We start from the raw sequence: 23945 nt of genomic DNA, 5'->3' as shown, positions 1-23945 counted from the left end.
CACTGAAATTACAAATTCACCTTATCTTCTCGGAGAGAAATACTCACTCTTTTGATGCATTTTATTTGGAGGCGCCTTTCAGATCACCCAAGGTCACCTTTTAGTTCAATGGGCTCTTCGTTATTGGCCGTCTTCTTCAGATTGCTGACCAAATTACCAGAGTGCTGCTTCATGATCCCGAACATCTGAGTTGGGAAGGATACATGGAAAAATATGATGATTGATACATGGATTAATATGTGCAAAACATGGGTTAATATCATGTTTGAAACAGGAATTATTTTAATGTTTATATAGCCTGAGAATATACATTCATACAGGATACATTATGTATATAGTCAAGGAATAAGTGACTCCAAAGATGAACTATTATTCTAAACTCTGTCATCTGACCACTGAACTTATCTAAGATAAGATTAAATATACTTTGTTGTCCCGGATGGAAATTTGTCTTGGACAATTAAAGTTGCTGCTTCACACAACAACAAACAACAATGAATACACACTATACACATAGTACAAATCACATAAACACACACACACACGTCAGAGTTGTTAGTCATTCATTTATTTGTGTTGTTGGAATGAATAAAAGAAGGAGAGGAGAGATGGGACTGTACCTCTTTGATCCGCCCACTGGTGAAGGAGGGAGACAGGACACTACGGATCCGTCTCCATGCATCATCCTCAGCGATAAACACGGCGTCATACAGAGGCCCGTTGAGATAAAAATTCTAGAAAAATAACAATGATTATATACTGCAAAATTAACCGAATATTAATAATGCTATAATAACAATGATATTATCTATTTAAGGAGCCCTTATGTTTTTTTCCCCATTATGCTTGGGCACCAAAATGGCTAGAGCCAGCCCTGATTAACAGAACCTTTATCGAGCGCACAACATCACATTAATGCCCATAGGAAGAATGAGAATAGAGTATCAACAAAATAACCAATTTAACACAATTTAAAACAACATACGTCTGTAAGTTTTAACCATACGTTAACGTGCGTCAAGGACAACGCGGGAGAATGATGCCCGTGATGGGCCTAACCCAAAACCCAAAGAATATCTCGCTGTCCCTCTCCTTAAATATCATTCCCAACAAAGGACAAGGTGTTAGATACATTACAATAGCAAAGGAATTGACAAATGGTGAAAGCTGAAAAATCTGAAACATAGTCAAAACCTTAGACTTGCCAAAATCAAGCACTGATGAGCTCAGCAATCGCAAATGGCTGAGGCTTCACTGCAAGATGCAAACCACTAGTTATTCTTAAAAAGGATAGTCGGGTTACAGTTTGCTAAGAAGTACCTAAAAAGCCTGCAGAGGTGTGGAAAAAAGTCTTGTGGACAGATAAGATGAATATTATCAGAGTGATTGCAAGAGGAAAGTTTGGAGAAAAAAGGATCTGCCCAAGGTTTACAGCATACCATCTCATCTGTGAAACATGGTGGAGGGGATGCTATGGTTTGGGCATGTATAGCTGCCACTAGAACTTGCTAACTTATCATAATTGATGATGTTACTGCTGACAGTAGCAGCAGAATGTATTCTGAAGTGTACAGAAATATCTTGTCTGGTCGAGTAAAAGCAATGCTTCCAAATTCATTGGATGGCGCTTCATCATACAGTAAGACAATGACCCAAAACATACTGCCATTGGAGCTAGGGAGATTTTCAGGGCGAAAAAGTGGAAAGTTCTTGACTGGCCATGTCAATGTTTGGATTTAAATCCTATTGAACATGCATTTCATTTTCTGATGGTAAGATTTTGGGCAAAAAGACCTGGCAAAAAGATGGCTGGCCTGGCAGAATATCACCAGAGAAGATACCCAGCACCTGGTGGGGTCAATGGGTCCCAGACGGTTATTGCATACAAAGTATTGTCGACCAAATACTAAACATGAGTGCATCATTTCGACCATGTATACCAATACTAGACAAAAGAAAAGAAAAGAATCTAGCAAAAGCAAATTATGTTCTGACAGGCTTTGACTCATCTAATACGACATCAGATCTGGATAGGTTCCTTGATTTCCTCTGAAAGGTGACATAGGCATGAAAACATGTACACAACATCAAGAAGAAACCATTGATTAAAGCCAAATCAATTGACAGAGGCATGGCAGAAAATGTGTGTTGTCTCTTTAAAAGAAATGTTAAAAATCTCTTTGTTTTCCCTGAATGAAACAAAGCACAGGTGTTTAAAAGGCCAGCCCCACCCCTGATTACAATGATCCACACATGGAGACAGCCAAAGCAACATAGATCAATAAGACATCGCACATGTCACACCAGAATGTGTGTTGGCAAGAGTGTGCCCTTATAGCCAGGATCCACTCAACCACCTCTCTGGTCACATCTCCCTGATGTTGGTTATGAAGAACTTTATGAATGTATTTAAATGTATTTAATATTAATTATTGCCTTGGTTTATACTCGCTTCGGAATTGTAGGACTTTTGTACGAGCAAACTGCTGAATATCTTCTCATAGATACACTGTGCTTAGCATGTACTGCTGAAGATTATGTTAATATTATGTTAAGATTTAAGTAGTCTCGTTCCCAGACACTTCCGCCCAAATGCCCGAAAGGTCTGTTGGACCAATGCGTTAAACTTCATTGGCTTTCATTAAGCCAAGAGCAAGAGCGTCAAAAACAGGGACGGGGCATAGCCATTGGCTTTACCTCGGATCAATCATCTTCCACAGCACATTCCACACATTTCTGATAAGAAGCTACACCTTGCAGCCGTGTGATTAGCTGAAATCAAATAATAACAAGTACTTTAATCAGTAATCACCCTACGGCCAGGTTTGAGTCGTCGTTATTCCAGACTTATATGCGCTGTGAGCGATAGCCTGAGGACGAGGTTAACATTTAGGTAACCTGCGAATAACCTCATGCACGAGAAAATAAAATAAGCTTAATTGCTACATGGCCTGTTAATTTCCATGCTCATCTTTGATGTCAAGAACCTATGTGGTACTTTTTAGGGGGGGGGGGGGGGGGGGTTATCAGAGAGAGACCCTACCACTCCAAAAAGGTGGCTTATTTGGCTAATTTCAAGTGCCCTAATTGCCAATTATGGGTAGCCTTTTAAAAGGGGCAATCCTTCATATATCCCACAATTCAACACCAATCTGTTCTCTGGAAAAATGAATAAAACATGAAAATATTGGGTTTATGCCCTAACCATTTTTTGTAAATTTGGGGCTAGACACTTCACCCATTTTCACCACATTTACATTTAAATTTTTGACATTTAGCAGATGGGCCATTGGTAGTCACAATGCTTTTTAAAAATGCTTTACATTAGAGGTACTGTACAGGTGGGTAGTGGAAGGTGAAGAGGTCTTTAGGAGGGACAGTCAAGATGTAGCCTGAAGAGATGGGTCTTCTATCTACGGCGGAAGATAGGTAGTGACTCTGCAGTCCTGACCGCACTGGGAAGCTCGTTCCACCACCGGGGTGCCAAGACAGTGAAAAGCCGTGACCAACTAGCGCAACCACTCCATCCTCTTAGAGGCGGCCAGCCGAGGTGGAAGAACGGAGTGGTCAGGCTGGGGTTTGACATACAGTATGTATTCACCATCAAATGTTGTTCACTTTCCCAAACCCCTGCCTGTGTAAGTAATGGGACAACAAAACATTTTTTGTTCTTTCGGCTCTATACTCCAAACGTTTAGATTTGAAATTAAACAATTATTACAAGTAGAGATTCTCAGCTTTTATTTGACGGTATTTGTGTACACATTGGTTTCACCATTCAAAAATTACCCCACTTTTTATGCATAGTCCCCCTATTTCAGTGTACCCAAAAGTAATGGGACAGACTTATCAAATGTCCATATGAAGCAGTCATGTTTAGTATTTAGTGGACAATCCACTAGTATTTAGTGGACAATAACTGCCTGAAGTCTGCAACCCACTAACCCTACCAGACGCTGGGCATCTTCTTTGGTGATGCTCTGCTAGGCCTGTACTGCAGCCATCTTCAGTTGTTGTTTGTTTTGAGGTCTTTTTGCCTAAATTCTTATCATTAGGGAAATGTAATGCATGTTCAATTGAATTTTAATCTGAAGATTGACTTGGCCAATCAAGATCTTTCCACTAGTTGCTATGGCAGTGTTTTGGCTATGGCATTGTTTTATTGTATGGTGTGGCACCATCCAATGCATTTGGACGCATTTGCACTCAAGCAGACAAGATGTTTCTGTGCACTTCAGAATACATTCTGCTGCTGCCGTCAGCAGGTACAATCATCAATTAAGACAAGTTAACAAGTTCTAATGGCAACTATACATGCCCAAACCTAACACCCCCTGCACCATGTTTCACAGATGAGGTGGTATGCTGTAAACCTTGGGCAGATCCTTTTTTCTCCAAACTTTCATTTTTACGAGACCTCTGCAGGCTTTTTAGGTACTTTTTTTTAGCAAACTGTGACCATCATTTTTGATGATAACTAGTGGTTTTTGATGATAACCGTGTCTTCCTCTTAGTTATAAACAAACCAGAATTAAATGCATAGGTCTATGGATGGATGTTCTCATTGGAACAGCTGGAAGACTTTCTATGCATCCCCGAAAAAACACATGTATGCAAACACACACACACACACACACACACACACACACACACACACAAACACACAGACACAGGCATGTTTAAGATATGCGTAGCCCATGTTTATTAGTTGACTTAGTTGTGATAGACAGTGTAGTTGTAGATAGTGTAGTTGACTAGTTTAGATACAGCGCACGAAGCAACAAGCAGGTACAATATCAGCACACCTCAGCATTACTCCACCCACGTGCTACCACAGGGAACTGGTACCCGCATAGTTAGATATGGCACTGGTCTCACACTAGAGAGAACTGGCATATTCTAGATCATTATACGAGGTAACTAACTAGGAATTATGTCAAACTAGAAAGTGCTCAGTAGTCCCAGGGCTACAAACACAAGCTGGCCAACCCTCCTGCAAACAGGGTGCTAATATTTCTCAATATTAGCTTGTCAAAGCTAGCCAAGGTTCTCAGCTGTCCGGAAACAACAAGTAACTTAGTTAGCCGACCGTCCCAAGTGCTAGCTGTAGCCTACACATATGACCTAGCAAGTTATAATAATAACCTGAGGAATTATTGTTGAGCTAGGGTTCAACAATAACAAAGAATTGAGAGCTCACAGGTTAGCCTGCTAGCTCAGAGAGTTAACAGGTGCTCAGAAGGTGAAAATCGTCGTTGAATGTCGAGCTGAACCGTAGGATTCTATCAGAGACAATCTAACGCCCCGTGAGAATCATAGGCTGAGGTGTAGCCAGCTACAACAACACAACTACAGTACACTTCAGACAGTCAGAGAGTGAAGAGTGGAAAGGATGAAATGGTGCGCTTGGAGCATCTCTTTATTGGGACAGGTGATGGGCGTTGCTATCACTTGCAAGTGTGTACAAGGCGTGATTCTGTGAATCAAGATGTAAATACAGTGCTCTCGGAAAGTATTCAGACCCTTTAACTTTTTCCACATTTTGTGATGTTACAGCCTTATTCTAAAATGGATTCAACATTTTTTTTTCCTCATCAATCGACACACAATACCCCATGATGACAAAGTGAAAACAGGTTTTTAGAAATTGTTGCTAATTTATTCAAAATAAAAAACTGAAATATCACCTTTACATAAGTATTCAGACCCTTTACTCAGTTCTTTGTTGAAGCACCTTTGTCATTATTGCGTATTGTGTGTAGATTAATGATTAGATTAATAATTTAATCTATTTTAAAATAAGGCTGTAACATAACATAATGCGGAAAAAGTGAAGGGGTCTGAATACTTTCAGAATGCACTGTATGTGTCTGTTATAGTCCCATTGTGTGATTGGTGTGTGTACTGATTTCTGGCACAGGCCTTAACTGATCCAACAAGTTCACCAATCATCAATGGTTTGATATGAAGTTGATGGATTTTAATGTTACATGCTACACCAGTGCGTGTGTAAAGTGTTGACATTGCGCGGCTGCTGTAGCAGCAACGCAAAATGATTCTTGGAGTGCTTGGAAATGGTATCAATGCTTTTTGGACGCTTAAAAACATATTCAATTAGTTTCATAGTATGGTAAAGTAATAGAAACCTTGATAATAGAAATACATACAATAGTGGTACCTGTATGAAAAACAAAGTGATTGTCCTCGTTTATATTTGGAGGTAGAGGACAAACCCCAACTCTAACATATTCAGACTTGACAAGACTCTCAACATATGTAGAGAATCCATAAATTAGAAGTTCCTTGCAGAAACAGACTGGGAGGGCTATTTATTCTGCATCCACACGTGCAACTGGTCACGTTTCTGGTGTAAGAGTAAATACTGCCATCTAGGGTTTAGAGATGGTTAAAAGGAAATGGATACATTATTTTACGGATGTACTTTAGGCCTACGTTTGAGTAATTTAGCAGAAGCTCTTATCCAGAGCGACTTAAAATAAATAGCTACATTCATCTTCAGCTACATACATCACGGTGATCACAAGTAAGACTTTCTATAATAATAAATGCCACAAGCAGTCACAGTGGTAGAGAAAGGAAGTCAATTTAATTTAATGTTCAACTTAATTTATTGAACTTAAGACAACTATATAAATTGATTTGCTATGTATCCCTAAATAGCGGCCAATTGTGTTGAGGGTTCCAGGCTAACGGTGTCGGCATGTGCAGTCCCCTGTCTTATCTCTGCACCCCCACACGCTCTCAGCCAGGGCCACATCAACAAGGCTTTTGACAGAAAGGCTCGTCCCCTGGTTTGCCTGATTGTGTACCAGCTGAGCCATCAGAGAACATGAGGGTTGGGGCATATCTGCATATCTGGAGCCATCGTTCATCTGAAATTAAAAAAGTAACATCAGAGGGGAGTGCAAGGTGAGACAAGAATTGGACAAATTCAACTGAGAGTTGAAGGTCATGGACTAAATGCTATAGTAAAACTAGCAACAATCACCTTCATCTACTTAGTCTATAGGTTCTCTACCATCTCTCTAATCGTCACCATGCTCACCTTCTTCAATGTCTCCCTCTCCTGTTCTAGCTTCTCTTTTTCCAGACTCTGTTTCGCTCTTTCTTCAGCCACCATCACCAGGGCCTCTCTCCTCTTGACTGCCTCCATTTCTTTTTCCATCTGTTTCTTGGCCTTGAGAAATGTCTCCTTCTCCTTCCACATCCCAAGCATTTCTTGCTCCACCTTCTGCCCGTCTCTTTTGATTTTCATCCACTCCTTCTTTATCATTTGCAACTCTGCTCCGACCTTCTCTGTCTTTCTAAGCATCTCCTTTGAGGTCTCCTTCTCCTGCTCTTCCTTCTCTTTTTCCTTGCTCAGTTTAAGTCTTTCTTCGGCCTCCATCACCAGGGCCTCTCTCCTCTTGACTGCCACCATATTTTTCTCCATCTCTTTCTCCATCTGTTTCTTGGCCTTGAGAAATGTCTCCTTCTCCTTCCACATCCTGAGCATTTCTTGCTCCACCTTCTGTCCGTCTCTTTGGATTTTCACGCTCTCCTTCCTCATCATATTTAACTCTGCCTCTGCCTTCTCAGACTTTCTAAGTATCTCCTTTGAGGACTCCTTCTCTTTCTCAATCTCCATCATGAGGATCTTGATCCCACTGTCCATCTCCTCCCTCTCCCTATTGAACTCATTCCTGTCCTCCTGCAGTCTTTCTGCCTTTCCCTCTGCCTAACTTTTTGGTCCCTTCTCTTTTGTTTCTCATATTCCTCTATCTTTTTCTCAAACTCTGCCTTCTCTGTCTTAATCCTCTCATGCTCCTTCCTGATATCCTCAATACTCATATATATTTTCACCTCCATTGTTTTTATGCACCTACAGTAGATAGAACACAAACAAAAATGATTGAAATAATCTCCACACACCCATACTATAATGCAACAGGAATGTCAGAAAGATTCCCCAAATGAGAATGGTATAACAATCTTTGAGTTTGCCCTTCTGAATCAGTCAACAAATACCAGTACACCGATTGGCAGCAAAGAAATGTTATTATCTATAATGTGCATTCGGCTGGCGTCATAATGGGTTTGGAATGACTATCATGGTAATTCACTGCCTAACAACTCTTATCAGCGTTCGATGCAATGGTTCGAAGTGACTTGGTCCTGTCAGAGGCCTATGTTAGAGTCAGCAAAAGCTTCCAGTGTGGGTTGGCTGGCAATGTTTGTTGACACGCCTTGAAATATAGCCTACAATTGTGGTCAACAGGTCAAATATCAGTGGCCATATAATGGGCACATTTCATTAACTGGAATCGGCCTGGTACAGGTAGGAGCCTATAGGCTAACAAGCAGAAGACCTCCGCAAAATTAAAATAGCCCTAATTCAATTCATGCATTTAGGTCTCTAATAATAATAAAAAATATATTTTATTTGGAATGTGTTTTTCATTTGTAGCCAACAATTTCAAAGCCTGTGCAGTTGAGTGCAATAGACACACAAACAAAAACACAAACAAAACACTAACAACAACAAGAGGACAGGACCTAAAGGAAGGCCTTTCTAAAGATGTGAGTTTTTAGGCATATAGAAATATCCAACGCTGAATTCGACTTAATGGGAATATCATCTCCTAGTGACAGATATCTCTCAGGGACATTTTTACGCGTCCCTTGTCCAAATGCTGTAAAGGTAGTCGGCCTATGCCGTCTCAAGTATTTACAAATACAAGTGTTATAAAACTATACTATATGTCAACTATACTACATCTCTGGCCTACATTAGCCTACCTCAGTCAGTAGGCTGTGTATAAGCGCCGAATCTTCCGGTTATAATCTCTTTATATCTCACTCTGGTAATACTGATTGCACAGGTTCAGGTTGCGTCTTAGCTCGTTATGCCACTGAACTAAAAGTTCAAGAACTTTGTGTATTATTGCAGAACATTCTCAATTCTGTGTACATATCAACGTCATAATGATACCAATAGCAACGCATTTTGGGTGGAATCCTAACTCCAAATCCGCGCGCGTAAATCTTGCATTCATGTCAATGGGAAATTGATTCGATTAACACGCGGATCTCGAGTTAGGATTCCACTGCAATACACATTTAAGTTTAAGTTCATTTGAATTTATAGTGCATTTTACCCACAATATACGGCTTACACAAAAGTAGCCTACAAGACAAATACAACATTTGAAAAAACATATTGCATAGAATCAAATTTGGGGATATACAGGGTTTTTTTCTTTATAAAGTACATTACAAACATAAAGTCTCATAAAGTACATTACAAATACGAAACAATTATTAGTCATATTTTTTATTAGTAATAATAATAAGTATTTTATATTTAATACAAAATAGATTAAATGGTGAAATTGGTGTGTATAAATATATAAAACTTGACTCATAATCCGTATAGTGCTGTTTTTGGAGTAATTACTAATTACTAGTAATTACTAGTGTGTGCGGACTGCGCTCCCTGTCCCGTCTTTCTGCTGTGGGGCAGCGGAGCACTCTTGCCCCATCGTTGCGAGGGGAACAACGTGAGCGTGTTTGGCGTAAGCAGGGAAAACCTCACGCAAATTATATTGGGTATGAATTCTGCCTAGCAACAGGTGGCGAAAAACTATTAAACGCTAATGTCGTTAACGTGGTCTGACATGCCAGGAAATAATCACAAAGCAATTCAGTTCATCTACTGTACGTCTATCGCTAATGCTAGCTAGCTAAAGTTTTCACAATGAATCGTGTAGATTATTTGTTGACCATGCGGTTTAGTACATTGCCTTTGGAAGAGAAGTTGGAGATAAAACGTTTAGGGCCAACAGGAATGGTTTGACAAAAAGAGATGGCTAACCGCTACCGCCTCGAAACATGCGCTGTTCTGTTTCCCATGTATGATTTTTGGTGGAGACTATTTGGGCATCGGCTGGATTCAAAGACATTATACATCTGTCAGAACAGAACAGACACCAGCGACTGAACGGCCTTGACATGATTTCCATTGAAAATGCATTGATCCAGGGACAGATGGATTTCAACAGTAAAGTCATCGAGAGGTTTGCTGAAGCAACGAACCGCCGCGCTACTTTCCTATTCAAGTGAGCGGGTCTGTTTGGACATGTATGACAAATGGACAATGCGCCGTTCACTGTAGACTATATTGCTTTTGTTTTGTAGTCATTTTAAACGTTATACTGGCTGTGATATAAAGTGGAGGACTAAATGTTACGTATAGGCCTAATATCTAGACAGTTGATGGGCACACTTGTTACTTGTCGCTTTCAGAACCCTGGACTAGGCTCCGGCTGTATATTCATATAGTTCCGTTAATTAGCCTAGCCTACTTTCCGTGATTTAATGTGACTTTTGTAGTGTGTTATAGCCTCTGCACTGATGCTATTTATTTCACATTTAAAATAATACAATTGATAAAACCTGATTAAACTTTCCTACAAGTTAACGATGTGCCGAATGCTTGTATTTTGATTAAACATGCAAGTTATTGAAGACACGTGTCTGTCTCATCTTTTTACTTTGTTGCAGTATAGGCGTTCTGTGTCGCGCTGAAGCGTATGAAGTGTATTCAGTTATGGGGTTTACTGTACATACTTTTTCTCTGCACTGTTCCTGCTGCAGAGGATGCGTAAACGATTTTCCCATGTTGTTTTTTGGTTGTGGTCTGTGTTTATACATTTAGGCTATTAGTTGTATCCTACTTTTCAGTTTTACAAGTCAAATCTTATGACAGATGAGATGGCACTTCAACCGATAAAATGCAGGTACATTTTGACTACTGCTGCACTACGATACCCATAGATAGACCCAATACATTGGTAACTGCACTACTTATACAGCTCATATACTGCTTATACTGTTCATACTGCATTCTATATTTATTCTGCTTATAATGTTACTGTTAATACATATATTGCTTATACTGCACTACTTATACTGCTCATATACTGCTTATACTGCTCATATACTGCTTATACTGCACTACTTATACTGCTCATATATTGCTTATACTGCTCTACCTGTATATATTGTTCACATTGCACTTTTCTGCTTTTTTGCACTTCTGGTTAGACGCTAACTGCATTTCGTTGTCTCTGTACTTGTACTCTGCACAATGACAATAAAGTTGAATCTAATCTAACACCTATTTATTGTCATGTTTTGATGGCATGTTGTTCATTCTCATGTTATGATTTAGTTTGTGATTATACACACGTTTTTAGCGTGATGATAGAGACCCACTACCAGACAAGTACAAAACATACACAAGTCACATGCAAATCCCTGCACTGCAGACGACAGACAACAACTGTCTCTGTACAACGAGTCCTGGACCTCCACTAATAGACAGATACAAAGAGAGCAGCATACAGTAGCAGCAGAGCCCAGAGGCGAGGCAAGGCAAGGCAAGGCAAGGCAAGTTTATTTATATAGCACATTTCATACACAGAGGCAATTCAAAGTGCTTTACGTAAAATAGATAAAAAGGAAAGAGCATGAAAGAAAAATTAGAATAAAAACGCATAAAAGACATAAAAAAAAGAATAAAAGTCACAGTGCATTTTAGGGTCACAGTGCAATTATTAGCGCCAATTTAGTTTCAATTTAAGGCAAAAGCGAAGCCCTTTTTTTTTATTTTTTCCCATTTTTGAAAGTAGCCAGTGTTGGGGCTGATCCTAGATCTATGTGTAACATAATAACTGAGAGACCTGCAGCAGGGCAGATCCTCATCACTGGCTGTCTGCTTTGAGCTGGTTGTCGTTGGACTCCTGGCAGCGGAACAGGTCCATCTCAATGGGGATCTGGTGAGAGTTGACACACAGTTAAAGTATGAAGGAACGAGTAAAACAGATGTCAGCGTTACACTATGAATGTTACCTAACACAGTGTCACTGTTACGTTCGGGTAGCATTGCACTATAAATTCAAATAAACTCAAACTCCTGGACAACCTCTCTTGGGTCGACATACATTAAAATGGCCCTATGAAGTCTCGAGGGAGTTTTGCAGAAATACAAATAGCTTTTTTTTAAATCTCACACTTCCATCATTTAGTAGGTAGCCTATACTGAGGATGATTGGCGCCTAGTACTGAAAAATGCAATCTGGGAAATTAAATGGGGAGTACATACTCATGCAGTACGCAAGTACAGAATTGTAGTATGGGGGTTCAAACCCGGGTCTCCCATGTGGAAGACACAAACGCTACTATTAAGCCAAGAGGACATCCTCAAGGTCTGAGGGCGACACTTCAGTTTACATGTCTCAGGCAGGGCTACCTCATCACGCGAGTGTGATTCCAAAATCACCTCTGCTACATATAGAAACGCAACAAAGTCATAGGTACAAAATTATATTTACAATCATTGTATCATTATTTTGTCTCACCTCTGTCTCTTTGCAGACGGTGAAGTTGAACCTCTGTAGAATCTCCACCATCGCCAGTTTCATCAATACCAGAGTGAATCGCATCCCGATACAGTTCCGTGGGCCCAACCCGAACGGCATGTAGGTGTATGGGTCGATGCTCTCCTTGTTCTCCTTCCTGAACCTACACACGGTGTAGGGGTTAAAGAACATATCAATTAAATCACAGTAATATGATGGTTATACATGGTTGAAGAAACCTGTTTGTGTTTGGTCGTCGCATTTAGGTTTGTTTTATGGTTGTTTGTGGAACACTGCTCTTATCGTTGCTGTTGTGATTGATATTGTGGTTGTGGTTAAGATGTGGCCCATTACCTCTCTGGTTTGAACTCCTCTGGGTCTTCCCACACATCGGGGTCACGGTGCAAGGTCCAGATGGGTATCATGACGACCATACCCTTGGGGATGGTGATGCCGCTGATCTCAACAGATTTCTTGGCGACTCTTTCAAGTCGATGGGGTACAACCTGAGAGACTCGTTGATCACGCTGTCTAGATAGTCCATCTGCATCAGAGCCTCGTACTGGATAGGAGCCTGCACAGGGATATTACACTCACATGAGCACTAGTGATTGGTCGTTCACGTAGCCGTAGCCCAGAACTAACTCTTTTTCGTCGCAAATCTGAAGAGCTGTTAGTTTTTTGTGTTTTTTGGGGGGGAAATGAACACAGTACTATACTTATTCTAATCTGCATAGCCTAATTTCATGACACCCGCATACAGAACGCCATTACTTTCAATGTACGTGTGTAATAGTGTCTTGCTTTTTTGTTATACATGAATAAACAAAAAAATCGCTAAATAATGTTATCTTGATAGTTAGAAGAAAATACATTTAGATTCCACTGAACAATGTAAATGATAGATGTACACAAGGATCAATCAGAAGTCAAAATGCCACTAAACTGGGCTGCTTTTAGTGGATTGACTGCTTGGAATACTGAATGTGCTACAGTCTATTATTTCCTATCACAGTCGACAGACTACAAGAAAACTGTCAGGTGGTTCAAATGTGAATAACTTGGTATCCATTCCATTAACTGTGGCCGGGCAGCACCGAACAGCCCAGAGAACATTACCATGGTGCTTTTGAATATTAGGTCCCTATCTGGCAAAACCTTTATTGATCTTATCTCAGAGCGAAAGCTGCACTGTAATGTTTTTATCTGAAACCTGGCTAAACATGAATGCATGTCAGTCTATTAGAAGTGGGGAAAAATATATTTTCACTCTATTATTTATCTAGCCATGTCGCTGAGCAGATGAGAATTTCATGATGAATATGAATATGAATAGTACACCATCAACAGCTTCCTCCTGTGATAATGATTTAGCAACCAGCTTCAACACCAAACTAAGGGCAACTATCGACTCTGTAGCACCAGTCAAACTGAAAAAGGCTGTGGCCAAATTTAAAAGAATTTGCAGAAAGTCTGAGCGGACAAAAACTGCAGGTCCACCTTGATATTCTTCGAGAGCATCTTTCTGCTTTTAATAAGGCAATAAAAAAACGCCGAGACAGACGGGATCATTTCTCAAAATTGATAATGAATCATAACAACTCAAACAGTGCTCTTTTCAACGATTGACAGCCTTATAAATCCCGCCCACAAGACACCTGGTGATCTGCTCTCCACCTACAAATGTGAGGAATTTGCAACATACTTCTGAGATAAGAGAACCAATATTAGGTGAGGAGGATCACTCAGGCAAGACCTGAAGATGTGTTTGATGACTTGTTACCCCACCTTCCACCACATGGAAGCACTATGAACTCTTTTGCAGTGGTCATACAGAAATGCTCAGCAAAGTGGGGGTCTGTTCATCTGCACCTAAAACTACCATGGTGAAACCCCTCCTGAAGAAAAGTAACTTAGACTCTTCAGTCCTTTGCGATTTTAGGCCAATCTCCAACCTTCCCTTTTTAAGCAAAAAAATAATAATTCTTGAAAAAAAGGTGTTCAAACTGTTAAATAATCTCCTTCTTCCCAACTGTACCTTTGACATGTTCCAATCTGGCTTTTGTGCCGATCATAGCACTGAGATAGCACTATGTTGTTAAGTTATTAACTAGGTTCTTAATGACCTTAGAATTAATTAATTAATGCTGATGCCAAAATGCTCTTTGTTCTTGTCCTAGTCAAACTGTCTGCACACTTAAAGACACTACTTACAGTAACACTAAGCACCAGGCAAAAAAACAAGGTGTTACCATTGACTCAGATCTTAATTTTGAAACCCATATCAAGAATGTGACTAAAACATATTTGTATCACTTAAAGAAGAGTAAGTAAGTTTGCAGGAAATCTGCCATCGTGGAGAAATTCTGTCTGAAGTTGTCCAAACAACAACATCCTCCCTAATAATAATATATCCCCCCGAAATGAACTTGCAGTGTTGGACATTAGCTGTTGTGTTTCTACATGCGCACACGATTGGGAGAGGCAGCCACCAGAGAAAGGTCAGTCTACTCCCCTAGAACACCCCTGGCACTCACAACATGTTTATATGCAAACCGAATGTCAGGTAGGACACTGCATTTTAAAAAGCGTGTTTTCCGAACCAAAACAGCGTTCGTAAATGAAATATTTATTCATAAGGGATTTATTATAAGGGATCTTGTTCCCTGATCGCTACCGATTAAAGATAGTCATTACAACCGTTAGGAAGCTTTTAGAACGCTTGAATATTACATGGACCTTTACAGAACACAGCTGTAAAGGTGCAACCTTTCCTCTCCCAGGCTGACACTGAGAGACGAATGCATGCTTGTATTACTAGCAACCTTGATTACTGTAACACTCTCCTGTCTGGTCGACCAAATAAAGCTCTTGGCAAATGATACAAAATGCAGCAGCACGAGTCAGATGGAGAGCACATATCACACAAGTCTCTGCACTGATTACCTGTTAGTTTTATAATTTATTTTAAGATAATTGTATTAGTTTAGAAATCACTCTATGGTCATGCACACCACTGCATGTCAGACATGCTTTTAAGGTATATACCCTGTAGATCCCTCAGGTCCTCAGGTACTGGCCTTTTAACTATTCTGAAGATTCCAACAACACCTATCTACTTCCTGTTTCAAATGAATAATACTGGGCAGAAGTCTGCACAGGGATGCTACAGACACATTAGCACACTGCAAAATACTGTCACCTATCTAACCATCTGTAGGAGTCTGCAGTGCACAGGGGTTACACACTCATCAGTACCCTCTAAAACACTGTCACTATCATGTCACTATCACACTGTGACTGTCACTATCACCTGTTCCACATGAATAGTACTATATAGGAGTCTGCAGAGGGGTTACCTTGTTGGGAAACACAGTGTCTATCTCCTCCTGCAGCTTGGTCATGATGTGAGGGTTGGTTGCCAGATTGTAGGCCAGGAAGGACAGAGAGCTACTGGTGGTCTCATAGCCAGCAAAGATGAACATCATTGCCTGGGACAAGATCTCATGGTCACTCAATCCTATGATGATGGGAGAAATGGGGTGGTAGGTGTGTTTGTAGGTATAGGTGTTTGAGGCAGGTACTGTATGTGTGTGTGTTAGATGCTAGTATACAGTGTGTGTGTGTGTGTGTGTGTGTGTGTGTGTGTGTGTGTGTGTGTGTTTAAGGCAGGCACCTTTACTCTGCTCCTCTCCCTTTGAGTTGCTGTCTTTCTGCGAGTCTATCATCAGCTGCAGGAAATCTACCCGACTCTGGAAGCAGGCTTACGTCAGATCAAAATCACATGAGAACTACCAGATGCTACCAAATCTCTACAATTGTATTACACAATACTGGCTGAAGATCGTATATTTGATCAGATATATTTACATACCTTCCTGGTGCTAGCCACGCGATTGGACTTGATCTTCTGAAAGACAGCGTAGAAGAAATCTGTGACCGAGGCAGGGAATAGGGATACCTCCTTGTTTGCCATAACAGGACCCATGAAGGGGAAGAATGCTGGACGGACAGGAAATGCCACGGTTACAAACAGGAACAGGAAATACCATGATACGTGACTCCAATCCTATTCAATGCACAGCCCTGTCCAGAAACAACTCCTAGGCTCTATCCCTAGACACTTCTGTATCCAATCCACTCAGATCTCCAAGTGTCCAGCATTTAGGAACTAGAGGTTGGTTCTGGACAGGGCCCATGTGTTTGTCAAATGAGTAGAGCGCAAACCATTGGCAGTGTGGTTTATGTCAGTCTAATCAATGAAATCAATAGCTTCATTTATTAAGCACAAAATGACTGAAAGTTATATGGGGGCAGTTGTACCGACTGTGAGGAACAGTGGGCTGAAGATGTCAAACTTGAGCATTTTCTTGATGTTGGTCACAAAGGGGTCGGAGGGGTTGTGGAGGGAGTCGATGTCGACACTGAATGAAGTACTGACGACCACATCCATACTGTATGGTCCAAAGAACCTGGAACACAACCACACAATCTCTGACTACCAGAACCACAACTACAAAATTAAACGGGGAGTTCACTGAAATTACAAATTCACCTTATCGTCTCGGAGATAAATACTCACTCCTTTAGTTCAATGGGCTCATCGTTATCAGCCGTCTTCTTCAGATTGCTGACCAAGTTACCAGAGTGCTGCTTCATGATCCTGAGCATCTGAGTTGGGAAGGATACATGGAAAAATATCATGATTGATACGTGGATTAATATGTGCAAAACATATATTAATATCATGTTTGAAACAGGAATTATTTTAATGTTTATATAGCCTGAGAATATACATCCATACAGGATACATTATGTCAAAGAATAAGTGACTCCAAAGATGAACTATTATTCTATACTCTGTCATCTGACCACTGAACTTATCGAAGATAAGATCAAATATACTTTATTGTCCCGGATGAAAATTTGTCTTGGATTAATTAATTAAAGTTGCTGCTTCACACAACAACAAACAACAATGAATACACACTATACACATAGTACAAATCACACACACACTCTCACACACACACACACACACACACACACACACACACACACACACACACACACACACGCGCGCGCATCAGAGTTGTTAGTCATTCATTTATTTGTGTTGTATAAAGGAATGAATGAAAGAAGGAGAGGAGAGATGGGACTGTACCTCTTTGATCCGCCCACTGGTGAAGGAGGGAGACAGGACACTGCGGATCCGTCTCCATGCATCATCCTCAGCGATAAACACGGCGTCATACAGAGGCCCTTTGAGATAGATATTCTAGAAAAATAATAATAATTATATACTGCAAGATTAACCTACTATTAATAATGCTATAATAACAATGATATTATCTATTTAAGGAGTCCTTATGTTTTTTTCCCCATACAACAACTTCAATTCAGCGTATTACCCTCCTGTTAGTGAAAAGGGAGTTGCATTCCTTGATGAGGATGGTTTTGATCATGGCTGTGTCCATGATACACAGGATGGGCTGACGGCCATCATAGATCCTACACACCAGCAAAAACAAAGATAGCCTCAATTCTTCGTGGCATTGATTCCACAAGATGTTGGAAACATTCCTTTGAGATTCTGGTCCATGATGACATGATTGCATCACTCAATTCCTGCAGATTTTTCAGGTTCACTTTCAAGATGTGAATCTCCCGTTCTACCACATCCCAAAGGTGTTCTATTGGATTCAGATCCTGGGAAGGCCACTGAAGAACACTGAACTCATTGTCATGTTCATGAAACCAGTTTAAGACAACTTTTGCTTTGTGACATGGTGCATTATCATGCTGGAAGTAGCCATTGATGGGTCAATTGTGGCCATGAAGGGATGCACATGGTCAGCAACAATACTCAAATAGGCTGTGGCATTCAAGCGAATATACCGTAGATAGAGACAGACAGACCCATCACAGATCCTGCACTATTAGAAAAAAAGTGCTACCTAGAACCAAAAAGGGTTCTTCTTCCACTCTCCCTTTGAAGAAACCTTTTGGGTTCCATGTAGAACCCTTTTCCACGAAGGTTATACAGTACCGTGCGAAAGTAATGGGACAGTGAAGCATTTTTTCTTCTTTTTGGAGTTGAAATGAGAACGTAGAGATTCTCATCTTTTATTTGATGTTATTTGTGTATATATTGGTTTATCATTCAGAAATTACAACATTTTTATGCATAATCCCCCTATTTCAGGCTACACTAAAGTGATGGGACAATTGGCTTGACAGGTGTGTTCGTCAGGTGTGTTCCATCACATAATTTGTGCAGTCTGCTATTGGTGTCTTGTCAACATGAGGACCAAAGAGATGTTATTGAAAGTCAGGGAAGCCATTATGATGCTGAAATATCAGAAAAAAATGAAACATAGCCAAAACCTTAAACCGACCAAAATCAACAGTTTGGAACTTCATTAAAAGGAAAGAAAGCACTGGTGAGCTAAGAAATCGCAAATGGCAAGGAAGACTTCTAATGGCAAGGAAGTACTTTGCTAAAAAGTACCTAAAAGAGCCTGCAGAGTTCTGGAAAAACATGTACCAGAGTGATGGCAAGTGTAAAGTGTGGAGAAAAAAAGGAACTGCCCAATATCCACAGCATCCCACATCATCTGTGAAATATGGGGGAGGGGGTGTTATGGCTTGGGCATGTATGGCTTCCACTGTAACTGGCTCACTTGTCTCCTTTGATGAGGATGAATTCAGAAGTGTTCAGAAACATCTTGTCAGTCCAAGTACAAGTTAATTGCTCCAAACTCATTGGACGGCATTTCACCATACAGCAGGACAATGACCCAAAACATACTGCCATAGCAACTAGGAAATTATTCAGGGCCAAAAAGAGAATCCTATAGAATCCTATAGAACATGCATTTAATTTGCTGAAGAGGAGGGCAAAACATCCTAAAAAAACAAACAACAATCGCTGCAATATAGGTCTGGCAGAGCATTACCAGAGAAGATATCCAGCGTCTGGTTGGGTCAATGGGTCACAGACTTTTGCACTTTTGCATACAAAGGATTGGGGACCAAATACTGAACATGAGTGCTTAATTTGGACATTTGCATAATGCAAAAGAAGAAAAAATGCTTGGACCATTACTTACGCAGGGCACTGCAAATGGAACCCATAAGAGTTATTCAACCAAAGAATCCTTTTAGAACCCTTTTTTTCTTTATTTTTTTAATTACATTTTTGCCCTTTCAATGACATGGAGGGAAGACACAATCACTTCCGATTTGAATTCTGACATGTCGTGGCTCCTCTTTATTCATGCAGTTTGAGACGTGCTCAGAGGCAATATAGGAGCCTCAACCAATGAGAATCCAGGATGTTGTCAAACATTGGCAACACACAAGTTGTGTTTGGGACCATACTACAGAATACTTAAAAGCTTAAAACTTAAATCGCTCAATAACAGATTCAAATTATTAATGTGGAAGCATGAAATTGTTGCTTGGGCAGTGTACTTGCATCAAGACAGATCATTTGTCTTGGTGTATGAGACCATTTCGTCGGTTGGATCGTCTGTGTTTGTGAAAATCGCACGGTGTCCGCCTGGTTTAAGAGTGTATACTGTAGACACTGAGAGATATATATATCCATCATAGTTAACAATAACCAGGATCAGTTTAGCAGACTCACCCCCACAGTTTCCCATATTTCTGGAAGCTCTCTGTGTCAAAATTGGTGAAACCACCCTGGGAACAAAAAAAAAAAAAAAAAAAATAGCCAGTTCATAAATGCTTGTCATAAACCTGAACTGTGGCTTAGTCTATGATGGCCCTTTTCCACTACAGACCGGCTCTCACTCCTCTCTTTTCGTTTTCGTTCAAAAGCTTTATTGCCCATTTTTCTGGGTAAAACAATTCATATTCAGCTCCCATGGCTTTCACCACAACAACACACATCATGGATGAGTCTACAATGTTGTTGTTTATGGGCTTAATCTCTACAAACCTTCTTATATCCCATTATCGTCCCGAGGAAAGGGATGGGTTTAAGACTAGGAATGCCTAGTTTTTTGAATATTCCATATGGCCAGTATCCATACCTGGTCAGAATAAATATAAATCAACAATCTGACTTGAAACAAAAGCAAAACGATCAAGTCATAGGTATCATTGAAACTGTTAGATAACTGTAATTATCAATACTATCATTTGTATGTATTATCACAACTAACTAACTAACAAATAATATTTTTTATTAAAACTTCTTACACTCCGATCAGAGAGATGAGTAAGGCAAGGAGAGTCCATGTCTCGGTGGAGAAGTACGGAAGGTAACCCATCTTTACAGGTTCAATCGCTTCTTCTGAGTAACCCCGGACACGTCTGCTGAAGTGATTATTTTATCCCGTCATGACACCTGTGTTTCAGATCATGAAACACAGGCGAAAGAGTATGTGAGAGGTGAAGTTGAAGCCATGGCTAGTGAATGATTGAAAGGGGATCCCTGCGCAGAGGGCAAAACTCAGTGATGTTATTGTCGGCCTTTATCTTAACATCCTGCTAATAGTTGCTGCCTGTTTGATCCCTATCGGGTTTTAATAGTTTGCAGACCCATTGATTCAAGAAGGACTATGGGGCAAATATTTTTGGGCAAATATTTTCTTTCGAGTAATACTGAATTTTACATATTTGAACTCCTCTAAAAATGTGTTATGTTCTTTACATGTATGCACTTGTTTTATATCATTGGCTCCTAAAAACAGTATTTCTAAATACTAGTTCAAAACACATCACATATTACAGTAATGAAGCAACTGATTAACATGAATACAGTGCTCTTCATAAGTATTGGAAAGAGGAAGCATTTTCTGTTCTTTTAGCTCTACACTTGGATTTGAAATCAAACAATTATTATGGGGTCAAAGTAGAGATTCTCAACTTTAATTCAATGGGTTTTTAAAAAAACATTTGTAAACATACTCCCACTATTTCAGGGCTTCAAAAGTATCATATAATGTCCAAATAAAATACTAATGTTACGTATTAGGTCAACAATCTGCCTGAAGTCTGCGACCTCACCAGGCACTATCCACTATCCACTATCCACTATCCACTCATCTTTAGAAAATCATTGACATTTCCACATGGTATTGTGTCATAGACGAGCCTCCCTACAGCAATATTATCTTGACATTGGGATCCTTTGTCCAAACCATATTTCAGGGTGTATGTTTGGTTGCAGGGGCCCAGGCTGTGCTCTCTGACTGCTCCAACTGAAGTAGACCCTGCAGTGAGGAAGAGGTCAACATGCTGCAGTACTGTCAGCCAATCACACACAAAAACCAACAGATCGCCACACACACACACACACATACACACACACACACACACACACACAAACACTGTCTCAACAGCCCCTTCCTTCACTCTCACTCTCTCTCTATGTAGGTGGGTCAGGCTGCGTATTCAGCCTCTAAGGGGGGTATTGTTGGGATGACTCTACCCATCGCCCGAGACCTGGCAACCATGGACATCCGTGTGGTCACCATCGCACCCAGTCAGTAAACACACACACATACATACGCACTCTTTCACACACTCCTCCCCCCCCCCCCTTCCTCTCCATATCAGACAACCTCTCTCTCCCTCTCCTTAGGTCTGTTCTCCACTCCTCTCCTGGCGGGTTAACCTGAGAAGGTGCGTTCATTCCTGGCCCGCCAAGTGCTCTTCCCCTCGCGCCTGGGAGACCCTGCAGAGTTTGCCCACCTGGTGACATCACTGGTCGAGAACCCCATGATAAATGGAGAGGTCAACAAACTGGATGGAGCTATCCGCATGCAGCCCTGAGAGAGAGTGAGTGTGTGTGTGTGTGTGTGTGTGTGTGTGTGTGTGTGTGTGTGTGTGTGTGTCTGTGTGTGATCCAAGGTATACCACTGTGACAGCTCCGATGTGTGTGTGCATGTGAGGTGTGTGTTCATGTCTGGTACTCCAAGCTCTGCTGTACTGTACGCTCCATGCAGTTTTGTTTTGTTTTGTAAACTGATCCAGTAATAAACTTCTAATGAGTCTGAGTCTCTCCTCCTCTGTGTCTGTGTAAAGTGAGGTCAGTAGGAGCTAATAGGACAAATGAAACAAGAATGAGCCTTATGAGGCAAGTGTACCTTCATTTGTCCTATTAGAAGTGATTAGAACGCCTGGACACAGGAAATGCTAAATGCTAAAGCTCTCATAACATCACACCTGCACCAGTGTATAGCTTAATGTACATGTCATCCACAACATTTGAGTGAAGGGAAAGGGAAGCACACATAGCACTAAATAGCGGCCAATTGTGTTGAGGTTTCCAGGCTAACGGTGTCGGCATGTGCAGTCCCCTGTCTTATCTCTGCACCCCCACACGCTCTCAGCCAGGGCCACATCAACAAGGCTTTTGACAGAAAGGCTCGTCCCCTGGTTTGCCTGATTGTGTACCAGCTGAGCCATCAGAGGAGTCGCTCTCAACGAGAACATGAGGGTTGGGGCATATCTGGAGCCATCGTTCATCTGAAATTAAAAAAGTAACATCAGAGGGGAGTGCAAGGTGAGACAAGAATTGGACAAATTCAACTGAGAGTTGAAGGTCATGGACTAAATGCTATAGTAAAACTAGCAACAATCACCTTCATCTACTTAGTCTATAGGTTCTCTACCATCTCTCTAATCGTCACCATGCTCACCTTCTTCAATGTCTCCCTCTCCTGTTCTAGCTTCTCTTTTTCCAGACTCTGTTTCGCTCTTTCTTCAGCCACCATCACCAGGGCCTCTCTCCTCTTGATGGCCTCTATCTCTTTCTCCATCTGTTTCTTATCCTTTTTAAATGTCTCCTTCTCCTTCCACATCTTGAGCATTTCTCGCTCCACATCTTGCCCGTCTCTTTTGATTTTCATCCACTCCTTCTTTATCATTTGCAACTCTGCTCCGACCTTCTCTGTCTTTCTAAGCATCTCCATTGAGGTCTACTTTTCCTGCTCTAGCTTCTCCTTTTCCTGGCTCAGTTTAAGTCTTTCTTCGGCCTCCATCACCAGGGCCTCTCTCCTCTTGACTGCCTCCATTTCTTTTTCCATCTGTTTCTTGGCCTTGAGAAATGTCTCCTTCTCCTTCCACATCCCAAGCATTTCTTGCTCCACCTTCTGCCCGTCTCTTTTGATTTTCATCCACTCCTTCTTTATCATTTGCAACTCTGCTCCGACCTTCTCTGTCTTTCTAAGCATCTCTTTTGAGGTCTCCTCCTCCTGCTCTTCCTTCTCTTTTTCCTTGCTCAGTTTAAGTCTTTCTTCGGCCTCCATCACCAGGGCCTCTCTCCTCTTGACTGCCACCATATTTTTATCCATCTCTTTCTCCATCTGTTTCTTGGCCTTGAGAAATGTCTCCTTCTCCTTCCACATCCTGAGCATTTCTTGCTCCACCTTCTGTCCGTCTCTTTGGATTTTCACGCTCTCCTTCCTCATCATATTTAACTCTGCCTCTGCCTTCTCAGACTTTCTAAGTATCTCCTTTGAGGACTCCTTCTCTTTCTCAATCTCC

The 23945-nt window shown here is 40.9% G+C and overlaps 1 protein-coding gene across 1 annotated transcript in view; it reads right to left on the bottom strand.

Moving 5' to 3' along the window:
* Positions 1 to 23945, bottom strand: part of LOC310808831 (cytochrome P450 3A19-like) — a gene marked incomplete at both ends in the record, with an annotated part of 73458 nt that overhangs the window by 42468 nt on the left and 7045 nt on the right. The window contains 4 exon segments of the mRNA XM_083675932.1: positions 12423 to 12585; positions 12777 to 12918; positions 12921 to 12996; positions 15782 to 15942. Of these exon segments, the coding sequence (XP_083532058.1) occupies positions 12423 to 12585; positions 12777 to 12918; positions 12921 to 12996; positions 15782 to 15942 (542 nt within the window).

This window comes from Argentina silus (assembly GCF_951799395.1).
Source record: "Argentina silus genome assembly, chromosome: 8".
Classification (NCBI taxonomy): domain Eukaryota; kingdom Metazoa; phylum Chordata; class Actinopteri; order Argentiniformes; family Argentinidae; genus Argentina; species Argentina silus.
This window is presented reverse-complemented; position numbering and strand designations above follow the sequence as displayed.